This window comes from Spinacia oleracea, chromosome 2 (genome assembly GCF_020520425.1).
Source record: "Spinacia oleracea cultivar Varoflay chromosome 2, BTI_SOV_V1, whole genome shotgun sequence".
Classification (NCBI taxonomy): Eukaryota; Viridiplantae; Streptophyta; class Magnoliopsida; order Caryophyllales; family Amaranthaceae; genus Spinacia; species Spinacia oleracea.
Window position 1 is genome coordinate 41,559,943 of NC_079488.1, and position 26,127 is coordinate 41,586,069.

The 26,127-nt window shown below is 34.6% G+C and overlaps 2 protein-coding genes across 2 annotated transcripts; both read right to left on the reverse strand.

Annotated features, from left to right (window-relative positions):
- Positions 1 to 4,016: 4,016 nt before the first annotated feature.
- Positions 4,017 to 12,164, reverse strand: LOC130467833 (protein FAR1-RELATED SEQUENCE 5-like). Its single transcript, XM_056836739.1, has 7 exons — positions 11,769 to 12,164; positions 11,493 to 11,546; positions 10,816 to 10,970; positions 7,572 to 7,659; positions 7,117 to 7,184; positions 5,838 to 6,720; positions 4,017 to 5,612 (listed from the first exon to the last, which is right to left on the reverse strand). Exons 5-7 carry the CDS (start codon positions 7,163 to 7,165, stop codon positions 4,148 to 4,150), a joined length of 2,397 nt encoding a protein of 798 aa, XP_056692717.1. The 5' UTR covers positions 7,166 to 7,184; positions 7,572 to 7,659; positions 10,816 to 10,970; positions 11,493 to 11,546; positions 11,769 to 12,164; the 3' UTR covers positions 4,017 to 4,147.
- A 1,383-nt stretch (positions 12,165 to 13,547) lies between these two features.
- On the reverse strand, positions 13,548 to 25,608 carry LOC110800229 (26S proteasome regulatory subunit 4 homolog B). Its single transcript, XM_022005530.2, has 6 exons — positions 24,984 to 25,608; positions 23,437 to 23,682; positions 16,439 to 16,608; positions 16,121 to 16,337; positions 15,879 to 16,019; positions 13,548 to 13,885 (listed from the first exon to the last, which is right to left on the reverse strand). Exons 1-6 carry the CDS (start codon positions 25,458 to 25,460, stop codon positions 13,802 to 13,804), a joined length of 1,335 nt encoding a protein of 444 aa, XP_021861222.1. The 5' UTR covers positions 25,461 to 25,608; the 3' UTR covers positions 13,548 to 13,801.
- Between the last annotated feature and the right edge of the window lie 519 nt (positions 25,609 to 26,127).

A 26,127-nucleotide genomic window follows, 5' to 3' on the forward strand; every position in this document is an offset into this window, starting at 1 on the left:
ACTTGGATCTGGCACTTGGAGTTCAAAAATCCTTGGAAAATGCAGCAAACAATGTCAAAAGCCAAGAACCAACAGACACAGAAAATGCAACAAACAAGCCAAGTTCGGGTAAAGATGATGACCCTAAGGAAAGAGCGTCTGATGTTGTTCCAACAGAGGCTACTTTGGGTAACAATGATCAGCAAATGGGAACAGAAACTACTAAAACACCAACTGGTTTAGATATTGATGGAAAGCAAGCTGGTTCGCCAAAATATGAGGAGCCAAAACAGAAAATAGATGAGCAGGAGGGGTAATTACACATAATTTATTGTAATTCCTATTTTGGAAAAACCGTGAAACATTGAAATAATTGTATTTTGGTATTTTGATGGATTAGAACAATTATTATTTTCAGAATTGTTTAAAGATTCGAATGCTTAATGTTTTTTAGAACACAAAGTGTTATGATTTAGAACACCAACTTTGATTTTATTATATATTTGTGTGATAATTTGTACAGGGGAAATGATGAAAGTAGAAAGAGTCAAAGATGCATTGAGAAGCTCCCGCAATATTTAAGATCGCCTTTCATGGTCAAACATGATGCAACGTTCAAGAGAGTAGATGTTGCTAAAAGAAGGATGGCTGATTATGCATTTGCTGAAGGACCAATTGAGTAAGTTATAAATTTTCACTTTCATTATTAAGATTTTATATATTATTTGAATTCAGAAGTTTATCTTTGTGAATTCAGAACTTTATATGTGTGAAGTCAGAACTTTATCTTTGTGAATTCAGAACATTTACCTAGTTGAATTAGAACAATTACTATGTTAAGTCAGAACTTTATCTTTGTGAATTCAGAACATTTACCTAGTTGAATTAGAACAATTACTAAGTTAAGTCAGAACATTCACATTTTGTGCATTCCATAGTTTTTGAATTCAGAACTTTATCTTTGTGAATTCAGAACTTTATCTTTGTGAATTCAGAACATTTACCTAGTTGAATTAGAACAATTACTAAGTTAAGTCAGAACATTCACATTTTGTGCATTCCATAGTTTTTGAATTCAGAACTTTATCTTTGTGAATTCAGAACTTTATCTTTGTGAATTCAGAACATTTACCTAGTTGAATTAGAACAATTACTAAGTTAAGTCAGAACATTCACATTTTGTGCATTCCATAGTTTTTGAATTCAGAACTTTATCTTTGTGAATTCAAAACATTTACCTAGTTGAATTAGAACAATTACTTTCCTGATTCAGAACATCTAAATTTTAATTTTATTTCTCAAAAATTGATATAATATTTGTGTTTTTGTTGAATGAAGTGAGCTTTTGTACAACGATAAGCTAAACAAAACCACAAGAGAAGAAATGAAAAGTCTTGCGGGCGAAAATCATATTCTCAACAATATAGCTGATGCATGGGCATACCTTTTAAATGTTGAAAACAGAAGGCGAGGTGTAGGAACAGAAAGTAGATTTTTCTTCAGCACAGAGCCATATGTAAGTTAATACATATAAAATGATGTCTAAATTAAAATTCGAGTAGCACTTTTTTTTGACAAATATTTAAACATTTTCAGCTCATCTTATGCAAAGATAAGTACTTTCGTTCGAGTATCAAGTTCAGTGAAAGATATCCTGCTTTGTTTAAAAGAATGGATGAAGAACTAGCACATGCTAAAGTAACAAGCTTGCAAAGAGTTCAATTGGTATGATTCTAATTATGTGTGACAGTGTTGACGTAATATTATACTACTTTCACAAACAGCAACATAACTCTAAACATTAAATTTTCAGGTGTTTTTTCCGATAGTTAATGGTGGTCATTACTATCTATTGTGCATTAACTTCATGAATGGCAGTTTGGACGTGATTGACAACCGATGCATTACACCCCCTATGACGTATTTGGGAAAATACAAGAATGAACCAAGAAATATGGTACGCTTTCTATCTAAATCTGTGTTAAAGTGATGACATAGATTTTAACTAACTAATTATTGTCAGAACAAAATTTTCCAAATTCAGAACATATAGAAAGAATATTTAGAACATTGTGCTACAAATTCAGAACATATTCCTAAACTTCAGAAAAAATAATGTTTCTCACTTTGACAATTTCACAGTTGAAAGGCTTCGCAGAATATTATTTTGCAAGACACAATGGAGGAAACAAAAGTTCTGTAACTGATTTCAAAACAAGAAACCTGAATATGAAATGGAAAAGCAACGCCAATTATGATGATTGTGGAGTGTTTTTGCTGAAGCACATGGAAACTTATTATGGAGAGAGTGCAAAGGAATGGAATCCGGGACTGAAAAAGACAACGTAAGTGTTTAAAATTTAAATTTAATGCTAAGCCTCATGAGTTTAGAACATTGGAATACACTCAAAACATATACTTGGTTATACAGAACATGTTCCTTAACTAGTTAGAACATATACTTGTTGATACAGAACATGTTCAACTTGTTAGAACATATACCGTAACAGGTTAGAACATGTAGGATTAATTATTAGAACAATTAGATGAAATGCTTAGAACAAAGTGTATTGATTGTTAGAACTTATATTAAATTAGTTCAGAAAATATTTAGAACATATTATTGAATTTGTTAGAACATATAGGGTTAGTTATTAGAACAATTGGATTAAATGCTTAAAACAAAGTGTATTTAACATCTATTTTTTTGTTCTAACCTTCAAATTGATGTCATTGCAGTTTGAGCAAATGAAGAGATTGAGAGTTGAATATTGTGGAAAGTTATTGGCGCACAAAGAGAATGATGAACATCATACAATGATTTCAAAATCAAGAACATGGGCACTAGAAAACAAAATTTGAGGAAATTGTAATAGCTAGTTGTAGATCAATGCTAGAAACATGTAGCTTACATGTAGCATCAAATTTCGTACTTGTTATAAATAGGTTGTGTTGAAGATGTAGCTTAAATGCTTAGAATTTTTGGCTTTCTTGTTAGAACATATTTCTGAAGTGGTTAGAACATTTATGTGAATTTCTTGTTAGTATTATAAATACTATGAGTATTAGCATAATTAGTTGAAAAATGTGAGAATTAGCATTATCAAAATTTAGTATTATCGATATTTAGTATTGTCAAACTAAATATTCAATGCAATGACTTTGTTTCATAATTTGTTGTTATCCTTGATTTAATTAATGCAAATAGAAACAAGTCTATTGAACAAATAAAATATATTCCAATAATTTGTAATCCTTTCTTGTTGAACGTGATTCGGAACAAATACTATGTTATTTCAAAACGTATGGTAAGTTGACTTAGAGCATTTACATTTTGTGCACTAACTTTTAACTTTTTTAAGAACTAAGAACTTTTTAAATTAAGAACTTTGTCTTTTTGAATTCAGAACATTTACTTAGTTGAATTAGAACAATTACTTTACTTACTCATAACATCGAACTTTTAACTTTATTTCTTAAAATTTGGTTTAGTGTTTGTATTGTAGATGAATGAAGTGAACTTTTGTACAACGATAAGCTAAAATGAGAAGTCATGCGGGCGAAAATAATAATATCAACAATATCGCTGATGCATGGGGATACCTTTTAATTGTTGAAAACAATAGTTAAGCAAAAGGAACATAAAGTATATTTTTCAGAGCCATGAAAAAACTATATAGATATACATTGTTCATGGAAAATATGACAATGTCCAAAAACGTAACACAAAAAAAAAAAACTATAAAAAAATAACACTTCAAAAAGTGAGAGGATCTATGTGGCGATGGTGAATGATGAAATTGTGTATTCTTTGGCGAGAAGCTTTTAATGACAATTCTGAAAAAAAAAAAAAACAAATTGTGTCAAGGGAACTAAATAATGAATAAAAAGCATCATTGAAATTAAAACATTATAATTCTATAGTTTAGAACATTATGTATATTGTGTAGAACATAGTGCACAGTTTCCTGGAACATGCAGTTTTAAGTGTAGTACATGATATAGATTGGTTAGAACAATATGAATATTGTGTAGAACAGAATGCAGAATTCCCTAAAACATATAGTGATAAGTTTAGAACATCATGTATATTAATTAGAACATATGATAATTTATTCAGAACATCAAGGTAATAGAATTTTTTACATCCAAACCATGTTATAAAAACTTATAACTTACAATTTTCTTTCACTTTATGTGGGCAATTCCGGATATCATGGTAACCAAGCTCTCCACAACCTCTACATAACCTTTTCTTCTTTTGGCTTTGCTCAATTGCCTTTTCCTTGTCACCTTTCAATCGTTTGTCACTACCTGTACCTGGAACATGAACCCCCGTGCCTTTGTTCTTTGAAATTTTAGGCGGCTTAACCACAATTTCAGTAGGAAGGGTAGCTCCAATCAGTAGCTCGATGTCTGTTGCTTTGCTAGGAGAACCATTGTTTTCATGATTGTTAGAACTCTTCTTAGCTTCCAAGTTTAACCTTAAACCTTTTAAATTCTTCACAAGATCAATAAGATCTTCTTCATTACCCTGAGCCAAACTCACACATGTGTGAATTTCTGACCATAACTCATTTAATATTCTTTTACAATCAACAAAGTTAACACATGCCTCCAAGATATTTCCTTCTAAATCAAAAATTGGCGTTTTAGTTGCCAAACTAGTCCACCTATTTAGCACATAAGCATCAGGAATATACTCAATCATCTTTGCCTTCCACACCCAAACCATGTGCCTACAAGGAATCCCTAACCTCTCAAACATCTTGCACATACACTTACTATCTAGGTTAGCCGGGTTAAAACTAACATCGAACTTTCTTATTCTACATCCTTCTCTAATGGTAAAGATTTCAAACCCATTTTCTTTCTTGTACTCCTCAAGTCCACAGTGAAAGCAACCAATCTCGAGCTCCTCTTGAAAATCATAAAAGACTGAAACAGTGTAGATTTTAGAAGCATGTTTCTCTAATGCAAAGGAAGTATTACATTCTGGATGCTTGTGTTTAGAATCATTGTCAAATTGACCTTGAGTATGTCTTTGAGCATCCAATGCACTCTCAAATCTCATGTAAAACTCTACTAGAGTGAGATGGGGATTGGTAAACTTTGTATAAAAATTGTTCTCACTCTCTGACCTTGATGTAGTCCTCATGATACCACATAGAAACGAATCTCTAAAGTATGCTGGGATCCACATTTGACGCTTCTCATACAACTGCTTCAACCACTCATGGTCTTGAAGCTTGAACTCAGCAAGAACCTTTCCCCATTTCTCTTCAAATTCTGTTGGCTCAATCTCTTCACTCCAAACACATTTGCAAATTTTATTAAGAAACTCAGTATCTTGCGTAATCTGACGGTCGACTTTCTCAGGAATTTTTTTCATTATATGCCACATACAAAACCTATGCTCAGCGGTCTGAAACACTTTAGGAATAGCTATTTTCATTGCCGGATCTTCATCCGTAATCAAACAAGCTGGCTCATTACCTCCCATTGCCTTGAGGAAAGTTCTAAAAACCCACTCAAAAGACACGATGTCCTCATGGGCTATTAAAGCAGCACCAAAAGTAACACACTTCTTGTGGTGATCAACTCCAGTAAATGGGCCAAATATCATATTATACCTAAAAACAAATTTCAGAACATTCAGTATAATGTTCAGAACATATGAATAGTTATATAGAACATGCTGAATAATATTTAGAACATATGTACAGTTATTAGAACAAGATAACCATGCATTCAGAACTTGATGAGTAATGTTTAAAACATGCAGATTTTAACTTAGAACATCATGAATATTATGTAGAACAAAATTTAGATGAATTCAGAACATGACAAGAAATTACCTATTTGTTTGAAATGTGGTGTCAAAAGAAACCATATCACCAAAGAGTGCATAATTCTTTCTACATATAGGATCTGCCCAAAAAGCTTTACAACGTTGCTCGTCTTCATCCACCTCATAGTCAAAGAAAAATGCACTCCATAACAACTTCTTGTTCTGAAAGTTATTCACAAACATTTGGGCATCCGATCCTTCAATGTAAGCCTTCAAATCTCTATGAATTTTTTTGAAATCTTGCTTGGATGCACCAACGTTATCATACGATCCAACTAACTCCTTCATCAATCTAAAAGTCTTAACCGGACCAATGTTCACCTTCGAATTATCAATAATCATCTTCTTATGAAGAATATTCATTTTCCTACCCGCTTTCTGAAATTTTAGACAACCCTGGGTGTAAAGAGGATGAACATGTGGCTCTCGGAATTCAGTCACCACATAAAAACCTTCATTTTTATACTTCATAACCATCCGAGCCTTGCAACCAACACGAGTAACTAGCCTTCTTCGAGGTATAGGTACTTTATCTTCATTACCTTCCCCTTTTTTAACATTTGGCATGTCTCCAACCTTAACTATTGCTTTTTCTTTGAAACCAGCCTTGTTGCATAAACAATACTGAAAAGCAATAACGTCTAGTGCCTTCCTTTTTGTAGCAGTAGATTTCCTCATCACAAAACCAGCAGCTTTTGAATATGCTTTATAAAATGAAATACCCTCTTCGACACTCATAAATTTCATCCCTACAACAGGTTTTAACTCATCAGAACAACATGGAATCCATTCTCTCGTTCCCCCTGGACTTAATATAGGAATTACTTCAGGAGTAACAGCCACATTTGAATTAGAACAACTTGCATATTGTTCATTATCCACAACAGAATCTAGAAAAAAATAACAAAAAAATCATTCAGAACATGTATAAAGTTTACATAGAACATTGGGTTAAAAGTGGAGAACAATGTAAGAATAATTCAGAACATCAGAAAGAATGTGACAGGAAAATAGAGAACTATAAAAAACTCTAGAAGCAACTATTACTCAAAACAATTTAAACGACTATGCAGAAGATATAATGCAATCATTCACATCATCAAAAACAATTTACAACTTGCAGTTCATTAGAGGTGAACATTATTCACAACATGATCAAAAAAAGAATTAAAAAACAATTCAGAACATGTATAATATGTACATAGAACATTGGATTACAAATGCAGAACATTTATAGCGATTATTCAGAACGTTAACAAATCAGACACAATAATAAGAAAACTCACTTGATTCCGTCAATGATGAGGACGAACTATGATGAAATTCTGATGCCATTGCTCGAAAGAATACTGATCTGTAAATCAAAAACTACATGATTGAATACAAATTTGAACACATAAATTAAAAACACAAATTGAAAGGAACAAATAGATAATAAAAAATCTAAAATATATAACAAATGCAAATCAAAAATCAAAATAAAAAACAAATCAGAATATCAAACACAAAACAAAAACAACTCACCAAATATGAGTGCAATTCGGTAATAAAAAACAACTCACAAATTCAAATTATAAAAGCAGCTCACGAAATTCAGCAAATAAAGAATTCGATAATCAACAATTAATAATTTCAATTCAATACTAATGGAATTGGAATCAATAATCAAAACTAGGTCAGAAATTGGGAAATTATCAAGCAAAATACACAAATCAAAATTGCGAAAATTGATAAAAAATACCTTGAAATAATCAAGTAGATGAATGTATTTGAGAATTGAATTGAATTCTGAAGCGAATTTGGAGATGAATTGGACCGTGATTAAAGTGCTGTAATGGCGGCAGCATAAAAGAATTTACGTGAAAACAGAGAGAGAAAGCAGAGATTAGAGAGAGAAACTAATTACGTGAAAACTGAATTTTATGGGCTGAATATATCTTAAAAGAATTTACCAAATTGCCATTAATAATCCTTCATTTCAGGCTGTTAGATTAGAGATGATTCAAGGGTCAAGATATATTCTCACATAGGATTGTGTTCTCACATAAAGGAGGTGTTCTCACGAGAGCCTTCCTCTCTCTCTCTCTCTATATATATATATATATATATATATATATATATATATATATATATATAGGGGCCGGTTCTCATGAGAACCTCTCTTATAATGAGAACCCCTCTTTTAATGAGAACTCTCGTCTTCAACCCTTGGATTTTGGTCGACGGCCAAGATTAACGCTTATTAAAACTCATTAACTTAAAAAAAAAAAAAAAAACTAACTAAAATCTAAAATCAGAATCTCTCTCATACTCTCTCTCCTCTCGGTTCATGACCCTCCTTCTTCCCTTGAAATCCTTCCCAGATCCCACCTCCCTTCAAATTGTAAACATTCAAATGCTGCAAATTGTAAATATTCAAGTACCAAAGAGCGTTCGGCGTCAACAACGGAAACATCACTTCAAGCGGATTTTTTTTTTTCGCGAGACTCCTTTGATCCACGAAGATGATAACAAGAAACCGGTAATTATTAATTTCTTCTCCTTCCCTCCCTCTTGTTTAGTTAAACTAATACAACATTGTGATTCATGAAATAAGTATGCTTCTCTAATTTATTTATTTTTTAAATTTTTTCTTTCAAATTCTAGGTTTTGGGGTCTTATTTCTAATTGATTACAGATTATTAGAAGTCTCAAGTCTACTTAGTTTTCTCTCAATCAATATGTTCTTTATAGTTTAATTTTAGCTAGATTGGGGAATTTTAGAAATTTGGTTTATTAAGTCAAAAAATATGACAATGGGGTAGATTGTTACTTTGGAAAATATTATCGGTTGTTGGCAATATCAAGTTGGATTACATAACTGACATTCGATCTAGTTGTAAATATGGAAAAGCGGTTCTCATGAGACATCCTATATAGGATTACTCAGAGGCATCCATACATTCGATGAGGCACAAGCCAAAAATATGACAATGGATAATTGCATCTGTACTGCATTATACATTTAAAGAATCATATATTTATGTTTGCAGTGGGTACTAAATTGTTTGCAGTGGATAACTGATACTTCAAATTAGGATAATACTCGGATGTTGCTCTTTAAATTAAATCTCATTCTCACGATATTGTGTGGACTGTGTAGAATATGGAGATCAAGGTTTTTTTCTGAAAATCCTAACTGTTATGTATTCTGATATTCTGAAATTTGTGATGGGTGAAAACTGCAGTCTTGTTCTTGCTTGCTATGTAGTTGGAGTTGTGCTAAAACCTATTAGCTCAAATGGTAGAGCACTATGCATATGATATGCATAGGGGACGTGGGTTCGATTCCCACATAGGCTGTCTTTAAACCTTATAGTATGCGAGCATGCCATTTCAAGGACCATTTCTAAGATGACATTACCTTATTGATTTTAGTTTTATAGATACACAAAACTAGTATTGCTAATTACCTTGTTCAGTTTAGTATACTTGTTTTATTGATACACAAAAATAATACTTCGTAGGAGATATTATCACATCAACTGATAAATTAGTACACCAAAATATTGTGACTTGTTGTGACTCATAAACTGCTATGTTATCTCATCAACTCATGAACTGTTATGTTGTGACTTGTGATATTGAAACTAATACTTCTATGGAGATATTATCTCATCAACTCATAAACTGCTATGTTATCTCATCAACTCATAAACCCATAAAACTAATACTTCGTAGGAGATATTATCTCATCAACTCATAAACTGCTATGTTGTGACTTGTGATATTGAAAAACTGGCAGTAGCTTATATACACCAAAATATTGACAATATATAATGGTGAACAAACACTTACTTTCAAGGATATATCTCTTTATATTAGAATTTTTCTTTTAAAAAACTTTCCTAAATGCAAAGTCTGTAGAGTCAAAGGAGACACAAAAACTAGCGTACGAAAAACAAGAACAAAACAGCAAGTATTTGAGCTAACACAAGTCTGGGCTGCAACTCACAGAGAAAACACAAGTAAAACACAGTCTAAGCTAACACATTCAAATAAGCCTTTTTATACACTGATGCATGCAAACTAAGCTGGCATAGAAAGTACTGAAAACAACTTTGTTTTGCCATTATCTGATGGTTCAGGGTTGTTCACAAGTGTTCAGGCGCTTTTACTTCTCTGTTGAACTATAACCAAGCTAAAATTCAATTAGATTCCACTATTTACACCACTCGGAAAGGGATGACTTTGGAAGTTTAGCGTTCCAACATGTTCTGAACTGGCATATTCAAGGGATGGACAATGAAGATGATTTAAATTTGAGTGGTTTTGCTGCAGTTTCTCGGCAAAGCATTTCAAATGTTACAATCTAAATGCTCTTGCTGTCATCTAACTGTGTTTTTATGCTTTGAGCTGAATGAGTGAAACCCCGTCCCTTTTTCGGCATTTTAGAGTAGCAAGGGTTCGTGTCAGGAAGAACTTGTTGCTGATATTTTCTTTGAGAGTCCATGTCCAGTATTTATCAATTTGGTAGAGTCTACTATGTTATCTCAATGGTTCTTGAAATGGCATACACGCATACTATAACGTTTAAAGACAACCTATGTAGGAATCGAACCCACGTCCCCTATGCATCATTTGCATAGTGCTCTACCACTTGAGCTAATAGGTTATAGCATAGCTCCAACTACAGATTATTAAAAGCAAGCAAGAACAAGACTATAGTGTTCGCCCATCACAAATTATTAGTTTTCAACTCAACTCTTGTATCTTACTAATTTCCAATACCAGGCTCCCAAAATCAAACATGCTGATCATTAAAACCAAAAATAATAAGAGTTTGCTAAAGCAGCCCGTATAAACAAGAGTTTTCTTTAAGCAGATACAACACCAAATCAACAACGCATACACTAAGTATGCTGATTATCATTACCTTACCCAAATAGGACAATTCATATAGTTTGACTTCAAACATTGAATTACCTTATGTAAATTATCATTACCTTACCCAAATAGGACAATTCATTTCTAGCGTTTTGTTCAGTTTCAAGATCGGATTTGATCTTTTTGATTGTAATGAAATTATCATAATCACTTTTCGTCTCATCCGAAAGAGTTCTTTGCAGGGCCTCTTCTACTCCGGTCTTGTTTTCATCAGCTGAAAGCAAAAGCTTTCATCAGGAAAACAGTATATGCAACCCAACAGTGAACTAATAGAAAGGAAAAAATAACAGAATTTTGCAAGTTGATACTCTACAAGTTTTAAATTTGGTGAACTTACCCAACAGTATTGATACTCTACAAGTTTAAAATTTGGTGAACTAATCATTCAGCTCAGATCAGCTGATGGAAAAAATAACAGAATGTTGCACCAGCATTAATTTCTTTTTGAGGGGTGGGAGGCCCGGAGGGATAGAGAGTACTGGAGTGAAAAATAGAAAGGAAAAAGAAATAGCAAAGGTAATTGAAAACCTGGTTTCCTTGGCTTCAGATGAAAGGGGATGGAAACTTGTATTCTGTATCCAATTTGAAAGGGGATGGGCAGTTGCAAAAATTGAACGGGAGTGATCACATATGACAACAAAGAAATGTTATTCTCATTCATCCAAGCACAGTCAACTCAGATGACAGCAAAGAAATGTTCTGATTTTCTAGTCTATTACATAATGAGAAAACTTACCTGTTTTGAAGTACAAATAAGACTAAAGTTTGGGTGAAGCGTCACAGACTCAACCTGTTTCAACTTAATACATCAATTTTTCTCATTTATTTGCCAAAAAAAAATCAAATTTTATAAAATAGCTCAATCTAAAATTAAACAACCATAGAACATATTGAATGAGAGAAAACTCAGTAAACTTGAGAGTTTTAGTACTCCAAAATCAATTATGGAAAAAGACCCCAAAACCTAGAATTTGAAAGAAAAAATTACAAAAATTGAAGTAGAGAAGCATACTTATTTCATGAATCACAAAGCTGGATTAGATAACTAAACTAAGAGGGAAGGAGAAGCAATTCATCATCACCAATTTCTTGTTATCACCGATTCGGATAGGAGGAGTCTCGCGAAAAAAAAAACTTAAATTGGCTTAATAATCATGAAAACTTTCGAAAGTAACTGATATTTCCGTTGTTGAGGTCACACTCCATGGTGTTTGAATAGTTACAATTTGCAGGAAGATGGGAAGGGATTCAAAGGGAAGGAGGAGGGTAATGAATCGAGGAGAGAGACATACGAGATTTTCTGTTTTAGAGTTTTATATTTTTTAACTTTTTAAAAAATTTATGTGTTTTAATAAGCGTTAATCTTGGCCGTCGTCCAAAATCCAAGGGACGAGATATCTCATTATAAGAGGGGTTCTCATGAGAATCGACCCCTATATATATATATGTATGTATATGTATATATATATATATATAGATATATATCAACAAATTTTAGAAACGAAAGATAGACTTCTACTTTTCAGAGAAAAATATAGAATAAGCTATTAATTGTAACTTGTGTAAATTCAGTTATTTTTGTTCTTTAAAGTTGAATTGTTTCTTTTTTCCTTTCAATTTTGGACATATTTGATAATATTTTGAAATTCTCAACACTAGACCACTAGTACTAACTTCACTAGAAACTACAAGTAGGCTATTACAAGTAGGCTAGTATAATAGTTTTCCTTTTTAGTACAAGTATAATCCGTATGTTTTAGCAAATGGGTTTTGGACTGTCAAACTTATACTAGAAAAATACTAATTTCAACTTATAGCCTTATTATTTTATAAGAACAATTGGCTTTTGGGGGGTGGGTTGGGGGTGTGTGTGTGCGCGCGCGCGCATGGCCTACTTTGGCCCCTTCATAGCCTCGCCCTGTGGGGGGTGGGGGGGGGGGGGGAGGAATTCACTACAACTTCGGGTGTTAATGAGACTATCTGGTGATCGTGCACTAGTTTAGATTGCTTTGTGGATATCAACTGGATTAGCAGCTAAAGTGTTAAGGGGTGGTATACAAAATTCAGGATCGAAACCTGGCAACTTTCCTCAATACCCAGGTGAAGGTTGGTGCAGCTGATGCGTCAATGCTGGCAGCATTTAGGGAAGCAAAAGAGGTTTGTGTTGGGACGTTGAGAACTGATGTCCACCATTTTAAAAGGCAGGTTGTAACTTGTAAGCCTGGTGCCTGCCTGAACTAGGCACTTTTCAGGGATGATGGTATTAGGGACCATATGGTGATATAGGCACTGTTATTTGGGCAGCAGTACTAAACTTCTAAGCTTTAGTTGATTTGATGTGTAATACGTAGGGAGTAGTTCTTTTGCTCATATGTTTAGGAAGGCTACCAAATCGGCTAAGTCATGGCTCATCTTCGCCCTTTAGAATACTCTCCAAAGGGTGTGGGTAGGAATACGAAAATACGTCTTGTAGTAATTGAAAAATATTGTAACCTCATTTTTTTTTTCCTAATAATAATTCTTGGACCTTGAATGGTTTTCCTCGAAAGAAAAGAAACCCGTTATTGATCAACCATGACAACACCAACGAATTCCACACACACGCACACAAAAAACCATTAGAAATATATAGAAAGATCTGACGTTTCAGACCCGGTTCATTAAAAAGGTCAACACAACATGATACATTTACTTAAATAGGTCAGGCTGGTTTTCAGCCCACTTATATTTGACCCGACCCAACCCAACACGTTTGTCAGCTGTAAAAACAAATAATAGTCATAGAAAGATCTGACAGTAACTGAACAATTGAATACTCAGAAATCAATACAGTAAAATTTGTACAGTTGAAATGGTGTGGTGATCAACAGATTCAAGAATGTCACATTAATCTAAATAAAAAGGAACACAGTGTTGATCATCTATTAAAAAATACTGAAGGTATTAAGAAAAAAAAAAAAATTAGAAAGGTGGGACAAATATGAAAAAATGATAACAACCAGGTATACCAAAGAGGTTGTGAAATAAATATTTCCGGCAACAATTCTACATGTAAAGCCCTTCTGGAACACCTTCTTTCTTCTTGTACATCACCTTTTCCTTGGCTTTCTTAAAGTCGACATGAGTTACCTGAACCATCAAATATGTACTTATCAGTTATCAGAAACCTAATTGATGAATCTCAGCATAGGAGTATCTACAAGGATATGACTCATTGAAAATAAGGGTTAAGGAAGATAAACTAAAATCACACCTGTGTAATTCAATATGTGGCAGAATATTCTAATACGGAGTAACAACTATGCAAATAGTGTAAAGGAAAATTGATAAAGGCAGTTTCAATTATGGACGTTCCATCTTTAAAAGGTCCCAAGTACGGATTATTACTGGCTGGTCCCAACTAAGGCGGGTGTTGACTTTGCGTGCGCCTTTTTCCAAAATGACCGGTTTACTAAGTTGAAGATAATGACGTGTCAGGTACGTGCCACTTTAAAACAAATCCACCCATTTAATAAAAAGCCCACCCATTGAACCAAAAGCCCACACCCATTAAATAAAAACCCAACCACCTAAAATACTCACCTAGTTATTTGGGTGTTTGGTTTTAAAATAAATAATTTTTTTTTTGTTTACCTCCTTCCTCCCTCAGCAACACCAACTGCAACAACCTTCCACCACCCTACCAACCCCAACTTAGCCGCCAACCCTAACCCTAGTCGTCGACCCCAACCTAGCCGCCAACCCTAACCCAGCCGCTCCTCCTTCGACCTCAACCTGAGCCGCCTCACCACTGACCCCAACCCCAACTATTCACAGCCCTCCCATTGCCCCACCGTAACAACCCAAAAACTTAACCCCCTCCCGTAAGCAAACCCCACCCGTAGCAAGCCCCGCATCAGCGACCAAATAAGCCCACTAAATCAGCGGCGGCGGCGAAGCATGAAGGTGAGAGACGAGGAGGGAGAAGAGGAAAGTGGTGGTCGGGTTTGAGGCGAAGCGTGAAGGTGAGAGACGAGGGGGGAGGATAGGAAAGTGGTGGCCGACGGTGGAGGCAGGGGAGGGTTTGCGGTGAAGCGTGAAGATGAGAGAAGAGGAGGGAGGAGAGGAAAGTGGTGGCCGGCGGTGGAGGCAGGGGAGGGGGGAGGGTTTGGTGGAGAGAGAAAAAAGTTAAGTGAATATTATTTATTTTTACCATAAAATAAAACATTTTGGGTAAAAAAAAGCCATGACTTACACAACCGGTCACCAGTAAAAAGACCCACGCAAAGTCAGCACCCCCCTTAGTTGGGACCAGAGTAATAATCAAGTACTTGAGACCTTTTAAAGATGAACGTCAATAGTTGAGACTGCCTTTATCAATTTTTCCTAGAGTAAACCGTAAAAAACTTATACGCCAAGCCTTATGATGATAATCTTCAACTTAATTAAAATGGTAAAACCTATTCAACAAATGCTACTTGCACCATGCTTGTGAAAGGGTTAAATAATGATAATGAGTACGGAGTAATGGAGTATATAAGTAGTTTTCCAAGGAAATCCAACGAGTATGACAATGTTCATTGTGATGCTTCTACATCTTTAAGTAAGTGGTTTTCTTCTTAAATTCCATTACCATCGAATACCACCGATAGAATTGTTGTAAGTAATGAATAACGGTTTACTCATGGAAATTTACAAAAAGCAGATTAAAAAGAATGTGGGGATAGATGAGCACCAATTTTTGCATTGTCATGGTTACCTTACAAAAAGTATACCAATTCACAACCATTACGGCCGTTTTTTGGTACAATAAACTGCCCTACCAAGACAAGACCCACCTACCAAGACAGGGGGAGGGGAAGGGTAAGATGATCCCATCCCCAAAATACCCCTAGTGGGGATCGGATAGAACCCCCAACCTTTAGGTTGGAAGGTGCAGGCGTGCAGCTTAGCATGATATAACCGCAATTTATTACCACCTACCAAATGGCCAGTTAACGTCCAATCATAAGCTACGACATCTACATTTCAACGAACATTGGGGTACTCCACTAAAAGAACACTATAGAAAGAACTCAATAGCAACCCAGGCAACAAACCAAAAAGCAGAAGAGTTTCCAAGCAGCGTGTATGAAATCATTACCTTCATACGCCTCTCTCTTAAAGCAAGTAATCCGGCTTCTGTGCAGATTGCTTTAATGTCTGCTCCAGAAAACTCATCCTTTGTCATCACGAATTCTTCTAAATTGACATCTTCAGCCAATGTCATCTTTGATGTATGGATCTATATAATAAGCAAACGCCATTTCTTATTACACTGATATTCCAGCTTAGACAGATGAAATCTTAATTACAGATAAACATATTCTCTGTTTAGACAAGTACCGTAAAAATGCGCCTCCTGGTCTTAATATCTGGCAGAGGAAACTCAATCTTTCTATCAATTCTCCCAGGACGAAGCAAAGCTGGGTCAAGACTTTCAATCTTGTTAGTTGCAAGTATGACCTTCACATCTCCTCTAGAATCGAAGCCATCTAATTGGTTCAGCAACTCCAACATAGTCCTCTGAATCTCACGCTCACCACCTGAGTGAGCATCATACCTGCAGAGTTGACAAATTAAAAATACCAAACTAATAATATAAACATTAGCATAAAAGATTACTAATTGATTTCTCATCCTGGATTGAGGAACGACGTGTACCTCTTTGTGCCCACCGCATCAATTTCATCAATGAAGACAATTGATGGTGAAAGCTCATCTGCAACCCTGAATAGTTCTCTCACTAACTTGGGACCATCACCCAAGTATTTCTGAATCAATTCACTTCCAACAACGCGCAAAAAGGTAGCTGAAGTTGAATTTGCTACAGCCTAGATTAGACAACATCCACCATAGTTATTATAGCAGATAAATAAATCATAAGTTACAGAAACGAAGCCATCTGCTATAGTTGTGATGCAACAAAATGCAAGAGCAATAGAGTTTCTCACTATTGTTTCTTTTCCCTGACTACTTATCTATTCAGCTAAAAGATTTTGAAAATAGTTCCTTCTCAAAAGTGTGACACTGACAGCTGAAACTCTAGGTAGCAAAAAATATTGTAGGAACAAAACATCTAGATACCAAAAGTCACATCCATGGCATCCACCAACCAACATAACGTCTTCTGTTCTTTCACGAGGACACAAGGTTTAACCAAAATTTGAGATTAGAGTAAGTGTGAGTAAGTCATGACCAGGTTCTTCATTACCTGTCAGCATCAAGTCCAACTTAGATGAACTCTGCAAACTATTTTGGGTTTTCTGTTAGAACAGGATAACTTCAGTTAAACTTGAACCATTTGTTATTATGCGACAGCTCAAGATAGTGAAGCATCTGGAAGTCTCAGATTTAAGGGATGACAATAAAACCCACTATGTATCTCACCATTCTCACGGTTGAGGGGATCCAAGGAACAAATATAATATGGTTGTGGTTAGAGATACTTTTTCATATTGTATTACATATTTTTCAGAGGAAATTGGAAAGGATAAGAGATTCCAAAATACTAATCCATCATATTTAGGAGAACAGTTTTTTAGTTTTATACACATTAATAATATAAATAAACAAACATTAAAGATATCCTCAAGTCTCATATGTGGCAAGCCACACCATCTTGATGGTGTGACATTATTCACATTGACAATTAAACACAGTAGTTACTCCGGCTATTGAAATTGAAATAAGCCCATAAAACTTTGCAAACATATGGTCGATGATGAAATTAAAATTTTTGTGGCAACAGAGACAACATCATCTTTCAGCACAAATGATGATGGTCTGAAGTTAGAGGAGACAGAGTAAGATGAAGATTTAGGATTTACCATTTTGCATTATACTAATTGAAGATGTTGGTGGTATGGAGGAGAGAGAAAGTAAGAGGAATATATAGTTCATAGAAGATGTGGCGGTAGTTGTGGTCTCCAAAGTGGATTTTTTGAGGAGTTTAGAGAAATGAAGGCATGGATGTTAGGTGTATTGTTGTTAGAGGTAGGAGGAACACAAAACAGAGGGTACCCAATTTGTTAGTTTTTAGTTTTAAGCTGTCTTCATTATATTGTTGGAAATACATGAAGTCATGAAATATTTTTTTCCCTTAACTTAGTAATATTAGTAGTAATTATGCGTAATATTTTAAAATAACACCATTAACATATAAAAAATAACCTTTATTACAATTAGTAGTAATTGTGCCTAATATTTAAAAGTAACACCAGTAACATACAAAAAGTAACCCTATAAAAATATTTAAGTAACATTCTAATATTTTAAGTGAATAAGTAGCTTGTTAAAAAAGTAATTTTTCTAAAACTATAAAAGTAACTAAAATTATAAATAGAAGTAACCAATTACAAACAGAAGTAAGCTTTAGTAACATTAGTAGTAATTGTGCCTATATTGAAAAGTAACACCATTAACGTACAAAAAGTAACCATAGTAAAATATTAGAGTAACATTTTAATGTTCTAAGTGAAGTAGCTTGAATAAAAGGAACTTTTCTAAAACTATAAAAGTAACTGGAATTATTAACAGAATTAACCCTTCGCAATATTAGTAGTGGCTATGGTTATTGTTTAAAAGTATCATTAACATACAAAAAGTATCCCCAGAAAAATATTAAAGTAACATCTAATGTTTTAAGTGAATACGTATCTTTTTTTGAGGGAAGTGTATAAGTAGCTTGATTAAAATTAACTCTTCTAAAAATATAAAGGTAACAAAAATTATAGATAGAAGTAACCTTTAGTAATATTAGTAGTAATTGTATGTATGTTTAAAAGGAACAACATTAACATACAAAAAGTAACCTTAATAAAATATTAATTGAGGATTTTGGGTTGTGTATAAGTAAGGAGATGGAATTAAAATAGGATTTTGGTCCATTAATTCTTAGATGAATTGGAAAATATTGTAGTGCGTAGTATGAAATTAGCATTGGCGGCCATATGAGCAAAATCATATATACACAATGAAATTAGTAACCCTTATTTATCAGATAAACTCAATTTCATATGATAAATAACTCTAAATATTATGTTAACTAACTCTGAATATTATTTTTGTTTTAGGTTCGTTAGGTTTATATATTTAGGGGAGGTACTTTTATAATTTTAGTCAAAGTTTTTTTTTTTATATAGTTTATGCATGTTACTTTTATAGTTTAGGCTTGTTATTTTTATAGTTTTAGGGGATGCCCTGTTATAGTTTAAGCCTATTACTTTTATAGTTTTAAGGGAGGTGCTTTTACAGTTTTCGTCAAGGTACTTCTATAGTTTACATCTGTTACTTTTATAGTTTTAGGGGAGACACTTTTATAGTTTTCGTCAAGGCCGGTATTTCTATAGTATACACCTGTTACTTTTATAGTTTAGATCGGTTACTTTTATAGTTTAGATCGGTTACTTTTATAGTTTTAGGGGGGGTACTTTTATAGTTTAGGCCTGTTAATTTTATAGTTTTAGGGAATGTACTTTAAAGTTTTAGTCAAGGCACTTCTATAGTTTAGACCCGTTACTTTTATATATTTAGGGGAGGTACTTTTATAATTTTAGTCAAGGTATTTTTTCTATAGTTTATACATGTTACTTTTATATACTTTTATAGATCTAGGGGAGGTATTTTTATAGTTTTTAGTCAAGGTATTTTTCTATAGTTTAGGCCTGTTACTTTTATAGTTTAGGTCTGTTACTTTTATAGTTTTAGGTGAGGTACTTTTATATGTAGGTCTATTACTTTTATAGTTTTACGATATGTACTTCTATTGTTTTAGCTTGTTACTTTATTGTTTTAGGGAAGGTACTTTTAGGCTCCGTTCTATTGGACTTATTTTGACTGAACTTATATTATCTGAACTTAACTGAACTTTATCTGAACGTAACTGAACTTAATCTGAACGTAACTGAACTTATTTTGTCTGAAATAAACTTATTTTTGTGTGAAAATGTCTGAAAAAACTTATTTTTGCTGAACTTATATTATCTGAACTTATGTGAACTTAACTGAACTTAATTGAACTTATCTGAACTTAACTGAACTTATCTAACTTATTTTGTTTGAAATAAGTCAAAATAAGTTGAACAGAGCAGAACCTTATAGTTTTAGTGGAGGTGATTTTATAGTTTAAACATGTTACTACCATACTTTTATGCCTATCACTTTAATTTTTAGGTATGTTACTCCGTACTACAGTAGGGATACTGTTTTTTTTTTTTTTAACTTTTAAAAGAGGTAGTACTCATGTTACTCATTTTTTTTATGAATTCTAAATCTATTTATCAGATTAGTAACTCAAATCATAAGTTTTTTTTTTAATGTTGGATAAGTAATAATAAAATTTAAACTTATCACTTTTTCGAAAAAGAGAAGAAATCAAAGGAACAACAAGGAAAAAAAATTAGAAAGAGTAAAAGGTCATTAGTTTAGACCCGTTACTTAGTTTTACGGGAAGTACTTTTATAGTTTAGACCTGCTACTTTTATAGTTTTAGGGGATATACTTTTATAGTTTTAGTCAATGTACTTCTATAGTTTAGACCTGTTACTTTTATAGTTTAGGTCTGTTACTTCGTACAATAATAGGGATACTTTTTTTTTTACTTTTAAAAGAGCTAGTATTCATGTTACTCCTTTTTTGTATATACCGTCTAAATCTATTTATCAGATTAGTAACTCAAATTCATATTAAAAGTATTTTTTTTAATGTGGATAATGAAGTAATAAAATTTAAACTCATCACTTTTTGAAGAAATCAAAGGAATAACAAGGAAAAAAATTAGAAAGAGTAAAAAAGGGCACTAGTAGGAGTCGAACCCACGACATCTCCACACCGACATTAAGGAGCACAACTTCGAACGCTGACCCAAGCATTCACTATACAACAACTCCACACTTTATTTTAAAAAAAATACCATGTCATGTCTGGGAAGCGTCTTGTTAATGTGAACGCGTCACACCGTTCGTTGACGGTGTGGCGCGCCACACGCAAGACCGGCTGTAAGGATATTAGATATACTAGTAGAAAAGATCAAGTCTGAGTAGGTTACAGTAAAAGGCGTTCCATCACGATCCTAGTGGCCTGGTGGGGGAACAAAAATGGCAGAGGATTTTCAGTTGGTGAGGTGAGAAAGCTTCTGTTGCTTTTATTATTAGACAAACGTAGTGGGGGGAGAGAGAGAGAGAGAGGGAGAGAGAGAGAGAGAGAGAGAGAAAGAGAGAGAGAGAGAGAGAGAGAATAGTAGGCCTCTTAAAAGCTAACCCTAGAAATCATTCTTTCTGGGGACCTTATTTGCTCGAAGGACGTAGGTGTTAAAAAGAATAGTGTGGACGTGAATACTTGGCATTGTCACTCTCTGAAAGTGTTATTAGTAAGGCCAATGAAATTGAAAAGATTATAATAGATTTCAGACTACAGTACCACTGCAGAAGGATAAGATAGATCACCCTAAGGCCTAAGCTACATCTGGGATAGTGAAGATAATGAACATAAGAAGGGACTATGGGAGGTAGTGTTAAATTCCAGAGTGTGATAAAGTAGCTTTGCCAATGTCTGTCAGAGCCAGAGTCCTTTGCGCGGAGTAGTCGAAAGTATGCATGACTTCGAAGTGGCATCAAGTGAACTTCTTTGCCTAAGAATTGTACTTCAGCTTCCTTGTAAAAAGCAAGGTTGGTGCCAGAGAAGTCTTAACCAACAGTGCAACCTAATACCATAGTCTCCTCATCTACACTTACTCTACCTAATTACATGCTCTCCTCATTATAATGACTCTCATCAAACACTTACAATATTAGACTTTTCGGAAGGTACTTCTGAAATATGAAATGTAAGAAATTTTTCATTCATCCAATAGAAAGAGTAAGACAGAAAGCGATGGCAAGGAGCCTCTTGAAAGAAACAAAGGAAAACGGAGTTCACCTCTTAAGACTTAAGAGTAATAAGCAAAAATAATTTCCCATAAAAAATTGCAACCATATAATATTCTATTCTAATTTCTAATAATTCTATCAATCCCTACTAAACCCTGAAGGGCAAGGCATACAATCTTCAAAGAAATTTCCTCCATTCTCTCTCCCAAAGGCCAAAGCTAACATAACAAATCACCAAAGAGAATGTGTATCAGTCACAACAACCACCACCATCTCCCCTCCCCCCCCCCCCCCCCCCCAACCGACCAACCCAAAAACATAATAATAATCTCAAACTACATGGTCCGAAGGTAATCAACAAACTATCCCTGGCCGATTCTCTCCTTACCTACCAATACCATCCCTACTCTTGATTTAAGTATTTACAAGGTGGAGGGAAGAACCTAGGATGTAGAGAACATTACGTAAGCAGGGATTTTCCAAAGCAAAATTACTGTAGTGAAAATCTTCGAAAAACATTACAACCAAGATTCAAGCTCCTTTCTGTAGCTCTATAGGTACAATTCCAACCGACAACATAGTTTCTCCCCTCTTCCACCAGTATACATGAACCTTTTTTTTTTTGTACAAAACCAAATAGCTTATAGTTCTATCCAACTCTTTGGTAATACTCTAAAGAATCCTAGGTAAGGGATACGTAAACAAAGGAACAGAAGTAGGGCAGAGAGGACGAAATGGTCCTTCCTTGTTCCTACCACCAAGTACAGTACTTCTCACTAGCTTAGGCCTTGCCAAATAACCATCTTTTGTGGCATAAACCTTTATGAGATGAATGGGGAGAATTATGATTGATCAAGACTCAAGAGCCATCTTGCAACATTACCAAAAACACCATGTTAGTTTTTACTGGAAAAAGATGGAGATTTTGTGCAACAAAGTTCATTTAACAGTTTTATGGGTGCAATGGCTTAAAAAGAGCGCCAAACTTTAGGTAACTGTCCCTAAAGCTTGCTTCCTTGTACTTTATGAGGTTTATATACACGTGTGACTTACAAGCTCTTCATGTAACCTATACCATATTTCTACACTTATAAACATACATATTCATATCAGAAGAGAAAGAAAGGAAAATCTCCCTTATAGAATTGCCAATATCATTCGAGCAAAAAAAATCATCATTTTTCCTCCTAAAGAAAGAAGAATTAGAAGACCACTTCCACCAGATCTCATTTCAATGTCAACAAGACAGAAACCTTACCAATGTGCTACAAAAATAATACAATATTTTACTTTGGATGAGGTGACTTGTTTCACGGGTAATCTTCTGTGAAGGAAGCCATTCCTCCCGAATCCCAGCCAAGCAGAGCCTCAAAGAAAGGGAGAGGATATTGTTACCTGATTTGCTAGCATGAGAATGGGAACGGATTCGCAATTCGCTACCTAATTTGCCAACTAGACCCAAAAATGTACCATTTTCATGTTATAATTCGCTTTTTCAGTTTGCAATTCATGGGGTAATTAGGGAATTAGGTAACACTGGGAGTGAACATAGAATAAAATGCAATGTCAAATTTAGGAGTAGCTTCTTTTGCATTGCATAGTTCTGTGACGGGATTATTTTCAAGGAAAGAAAATGTATAACAGGAGCTTGTAATAGCTTTTAGACAGGAACCTCTACTCCAAGTCTCCAAATGGATAAAACCACACTAGTTGAACAAACAACTTGCTCAAAAACAATTCAAATAAAACAATGAGCAAATATCAAATAAAATGAACCCCAGTCGTAAAACTTACCTTGGCCAGCAAAGTCTTCCCTGTGCCGGGCTCACCATACAGTATAACCCCCTTAGGAGGCTTAATTCCAATGTCTTCATACAATTCAGGATGAGTAAGAGGAAGTTCTACTGCTTCTTTTATTTCCTGGATCTGGGGGTCTAACCCACCAATGTCAGCATACGACTCCAACGGAGCTTTTTCGACTTTCATCACAGATACCATCGGATCCACCTCATCTTGGAGAATTCCAACAACTGAAAGGACCTAAAGCATAGGAAACATGTCAAGGACTCATGATTATGCAAGACACATACCAGAAAGATGAAAAGCCCCTTGCAAAAGCAACCAACTTTAGACAGAATTCCATCAAAACAACATCTACATATGCTACTCCGATTCTCAAAACCCTCTCTTTTTTTGGAAAATGTAAAGGTGTGCTACTCATACTAATACCAATAACATAAAATCTGTCACGTTCTCATCACTGCATGCATCACACGCTAAGAAGGAGTCAAACCATGTTACCTGTTTATCAAATCAAAATCATCATCCCTTAGGACATCAATGTAAATTTCTTAACAAGGACTGTCATAAACTAGAATACTAACCAAACTACACAAGCCCACTATACGCAAGAGTACTTCTTTCAAACAAAAGTTATCAAATCCTAACTCCTAGCCCCAAATACAGAAAACGAAAACTCCCAGACTGACCATCGATTTACACACATATTTAACCCACTTCCCCACAAACTGTTCGCGTAACATAAAAATCTAACCTGGCAAATAAAAGTGGAGCTAAATACCAGTCGATTTATTCAGAAGTCGTAATCATCAATCTTAATACTCGTATACAGAAGATGAAAAATTAACAATAGTTCCTTGGATTTAACTCAAACTACCAACCAAAACATACAAATGCAGCACATGTTTTCCCCAACAACATAGTTTAAACAGCCCTCGAACTCATATCATTAGGGCATTATCCAATCTTAATCCTGATCCCCAAGACCCAAGCTTTTTTAAAACCATTACACACATAACTCGTGAGGAGGCCCCTAAGGCTAACTAACATATGCACACATGGTGTCTTTCGCATAAAAGTATACAACAGTAATCGCCCACCTTCCAAAGTTCCAATGACACTAAAAAAATAGACCCTAAATAACACCAAAAGTTTCCATTTCCCCAAGATGACATTCGATTGCACACCATGTTATTAAGATTGTGCTTTTTCAACTCGAATTTCCCATGTTCAACCCACCACCATACATCCACCTCTTAAGCTCATACCCATTAGGTCATATCCAATCCCAATCCCAATCCCAATCCCAATCCCGAAGCTTTTCTTTACACTTAATGCAGACATTGTCGCATTCACATACAACATGAACTGCCTCGCCTCTCGATCAAACTAATATAACATAAACCCTAATCTAATACCAAATTAAAAGTCCTAACTTTTCCCATCATAAATTAGATCCACAAGAACACCAACACTGACCAAATTCAGCACAATTCAATCTACAATTCAATAAATTGAGTAAACTAAAAGATAAAAACTACCTTATTGTGCATCAAAATCGAGCAGCCGGGCTCCAATTGATCCTTATCAACGAAAGACATAATCCCCACATAATACTCAGGCCCTACAGAAGAACTAACAATGGCATGATTCTCATCAATCAACTCCTCCAAATTCCCAACACTCATGGGGGACCCACGAATGTCATCAACCTTAGATCGATCTTCCTCAGTTTTTTCTTCCTGGGGTTTCAATCTTTCTTGATTTGCAACAAACTCTTCCTCCATTAACAAGTAATCCTTCACTCTCTCGAGCTTTAGGAGCCGTAACTTGCACTTGGTATGTGGGGTGACGACGGGCACCCGTGCGGCGGCATCTGGGCCGCGTTGCTTGCGCTGCTTGCGGCCGACGCGAGCAGGGGGTGCGGCAGGTTCGAATTTCTTGTCTTTCTTATCGGAGTTTTGGTTTTTGTCGCCGGAGTTTGGTGGGCGGTTCAGACCTGATGGTCCTTGACCCATGGTTGCTGGGTTTTGAGGTTTTGGGAGAGTTTACAGTGAGAGAGGAGAGAGAAAGCGGGGGAGAAGAAAGAGTTTATAGAGCAACCCTGTTGGAGAAGAAAAGAATAGAGAGTAGTGAAGAGGGGTTGGTTTCTTGGTGAAGAGTCTAACTTTGTTGTCCTTGTAAGATTTGGGATGTAAATAAATGAGTACTTCAATTTGGAAACAACTCGTCTCCTATCAGATCGTCGTACATGATTACGCTTAATAATCACTTAGTAAGTACGTAAGAGTTTATAAGATGGTCGTACATAGTTACATTTAATAATTAATATAAATTTTTAGTAAAGACGGTCTAACAGTTAGACCACTTTTATACACTGAAACCAATTAGTTATGCACTTTAACTAATTAGCTAACCACTGAAACCAATTAGTTAAGTCTGAAATTCAATTAGTTAAGCAACGAAACCAATTAGTTATGCAACCTAACCAATTAGTTAAGCACTGAACCAATTAATTAAACAATGAAACTGATTAGTTAAGCAATGAGATCAATTAGTTGAGATTTTATGAGCTTTAGTTAATAATAAGTTTGTTCAAAAATAATAACTACTCGACTCAAAAATTTAACTATTTGTCTTTATACCTTAACTATTTTGTTATTCAATTAGTTATGATTTTATTAC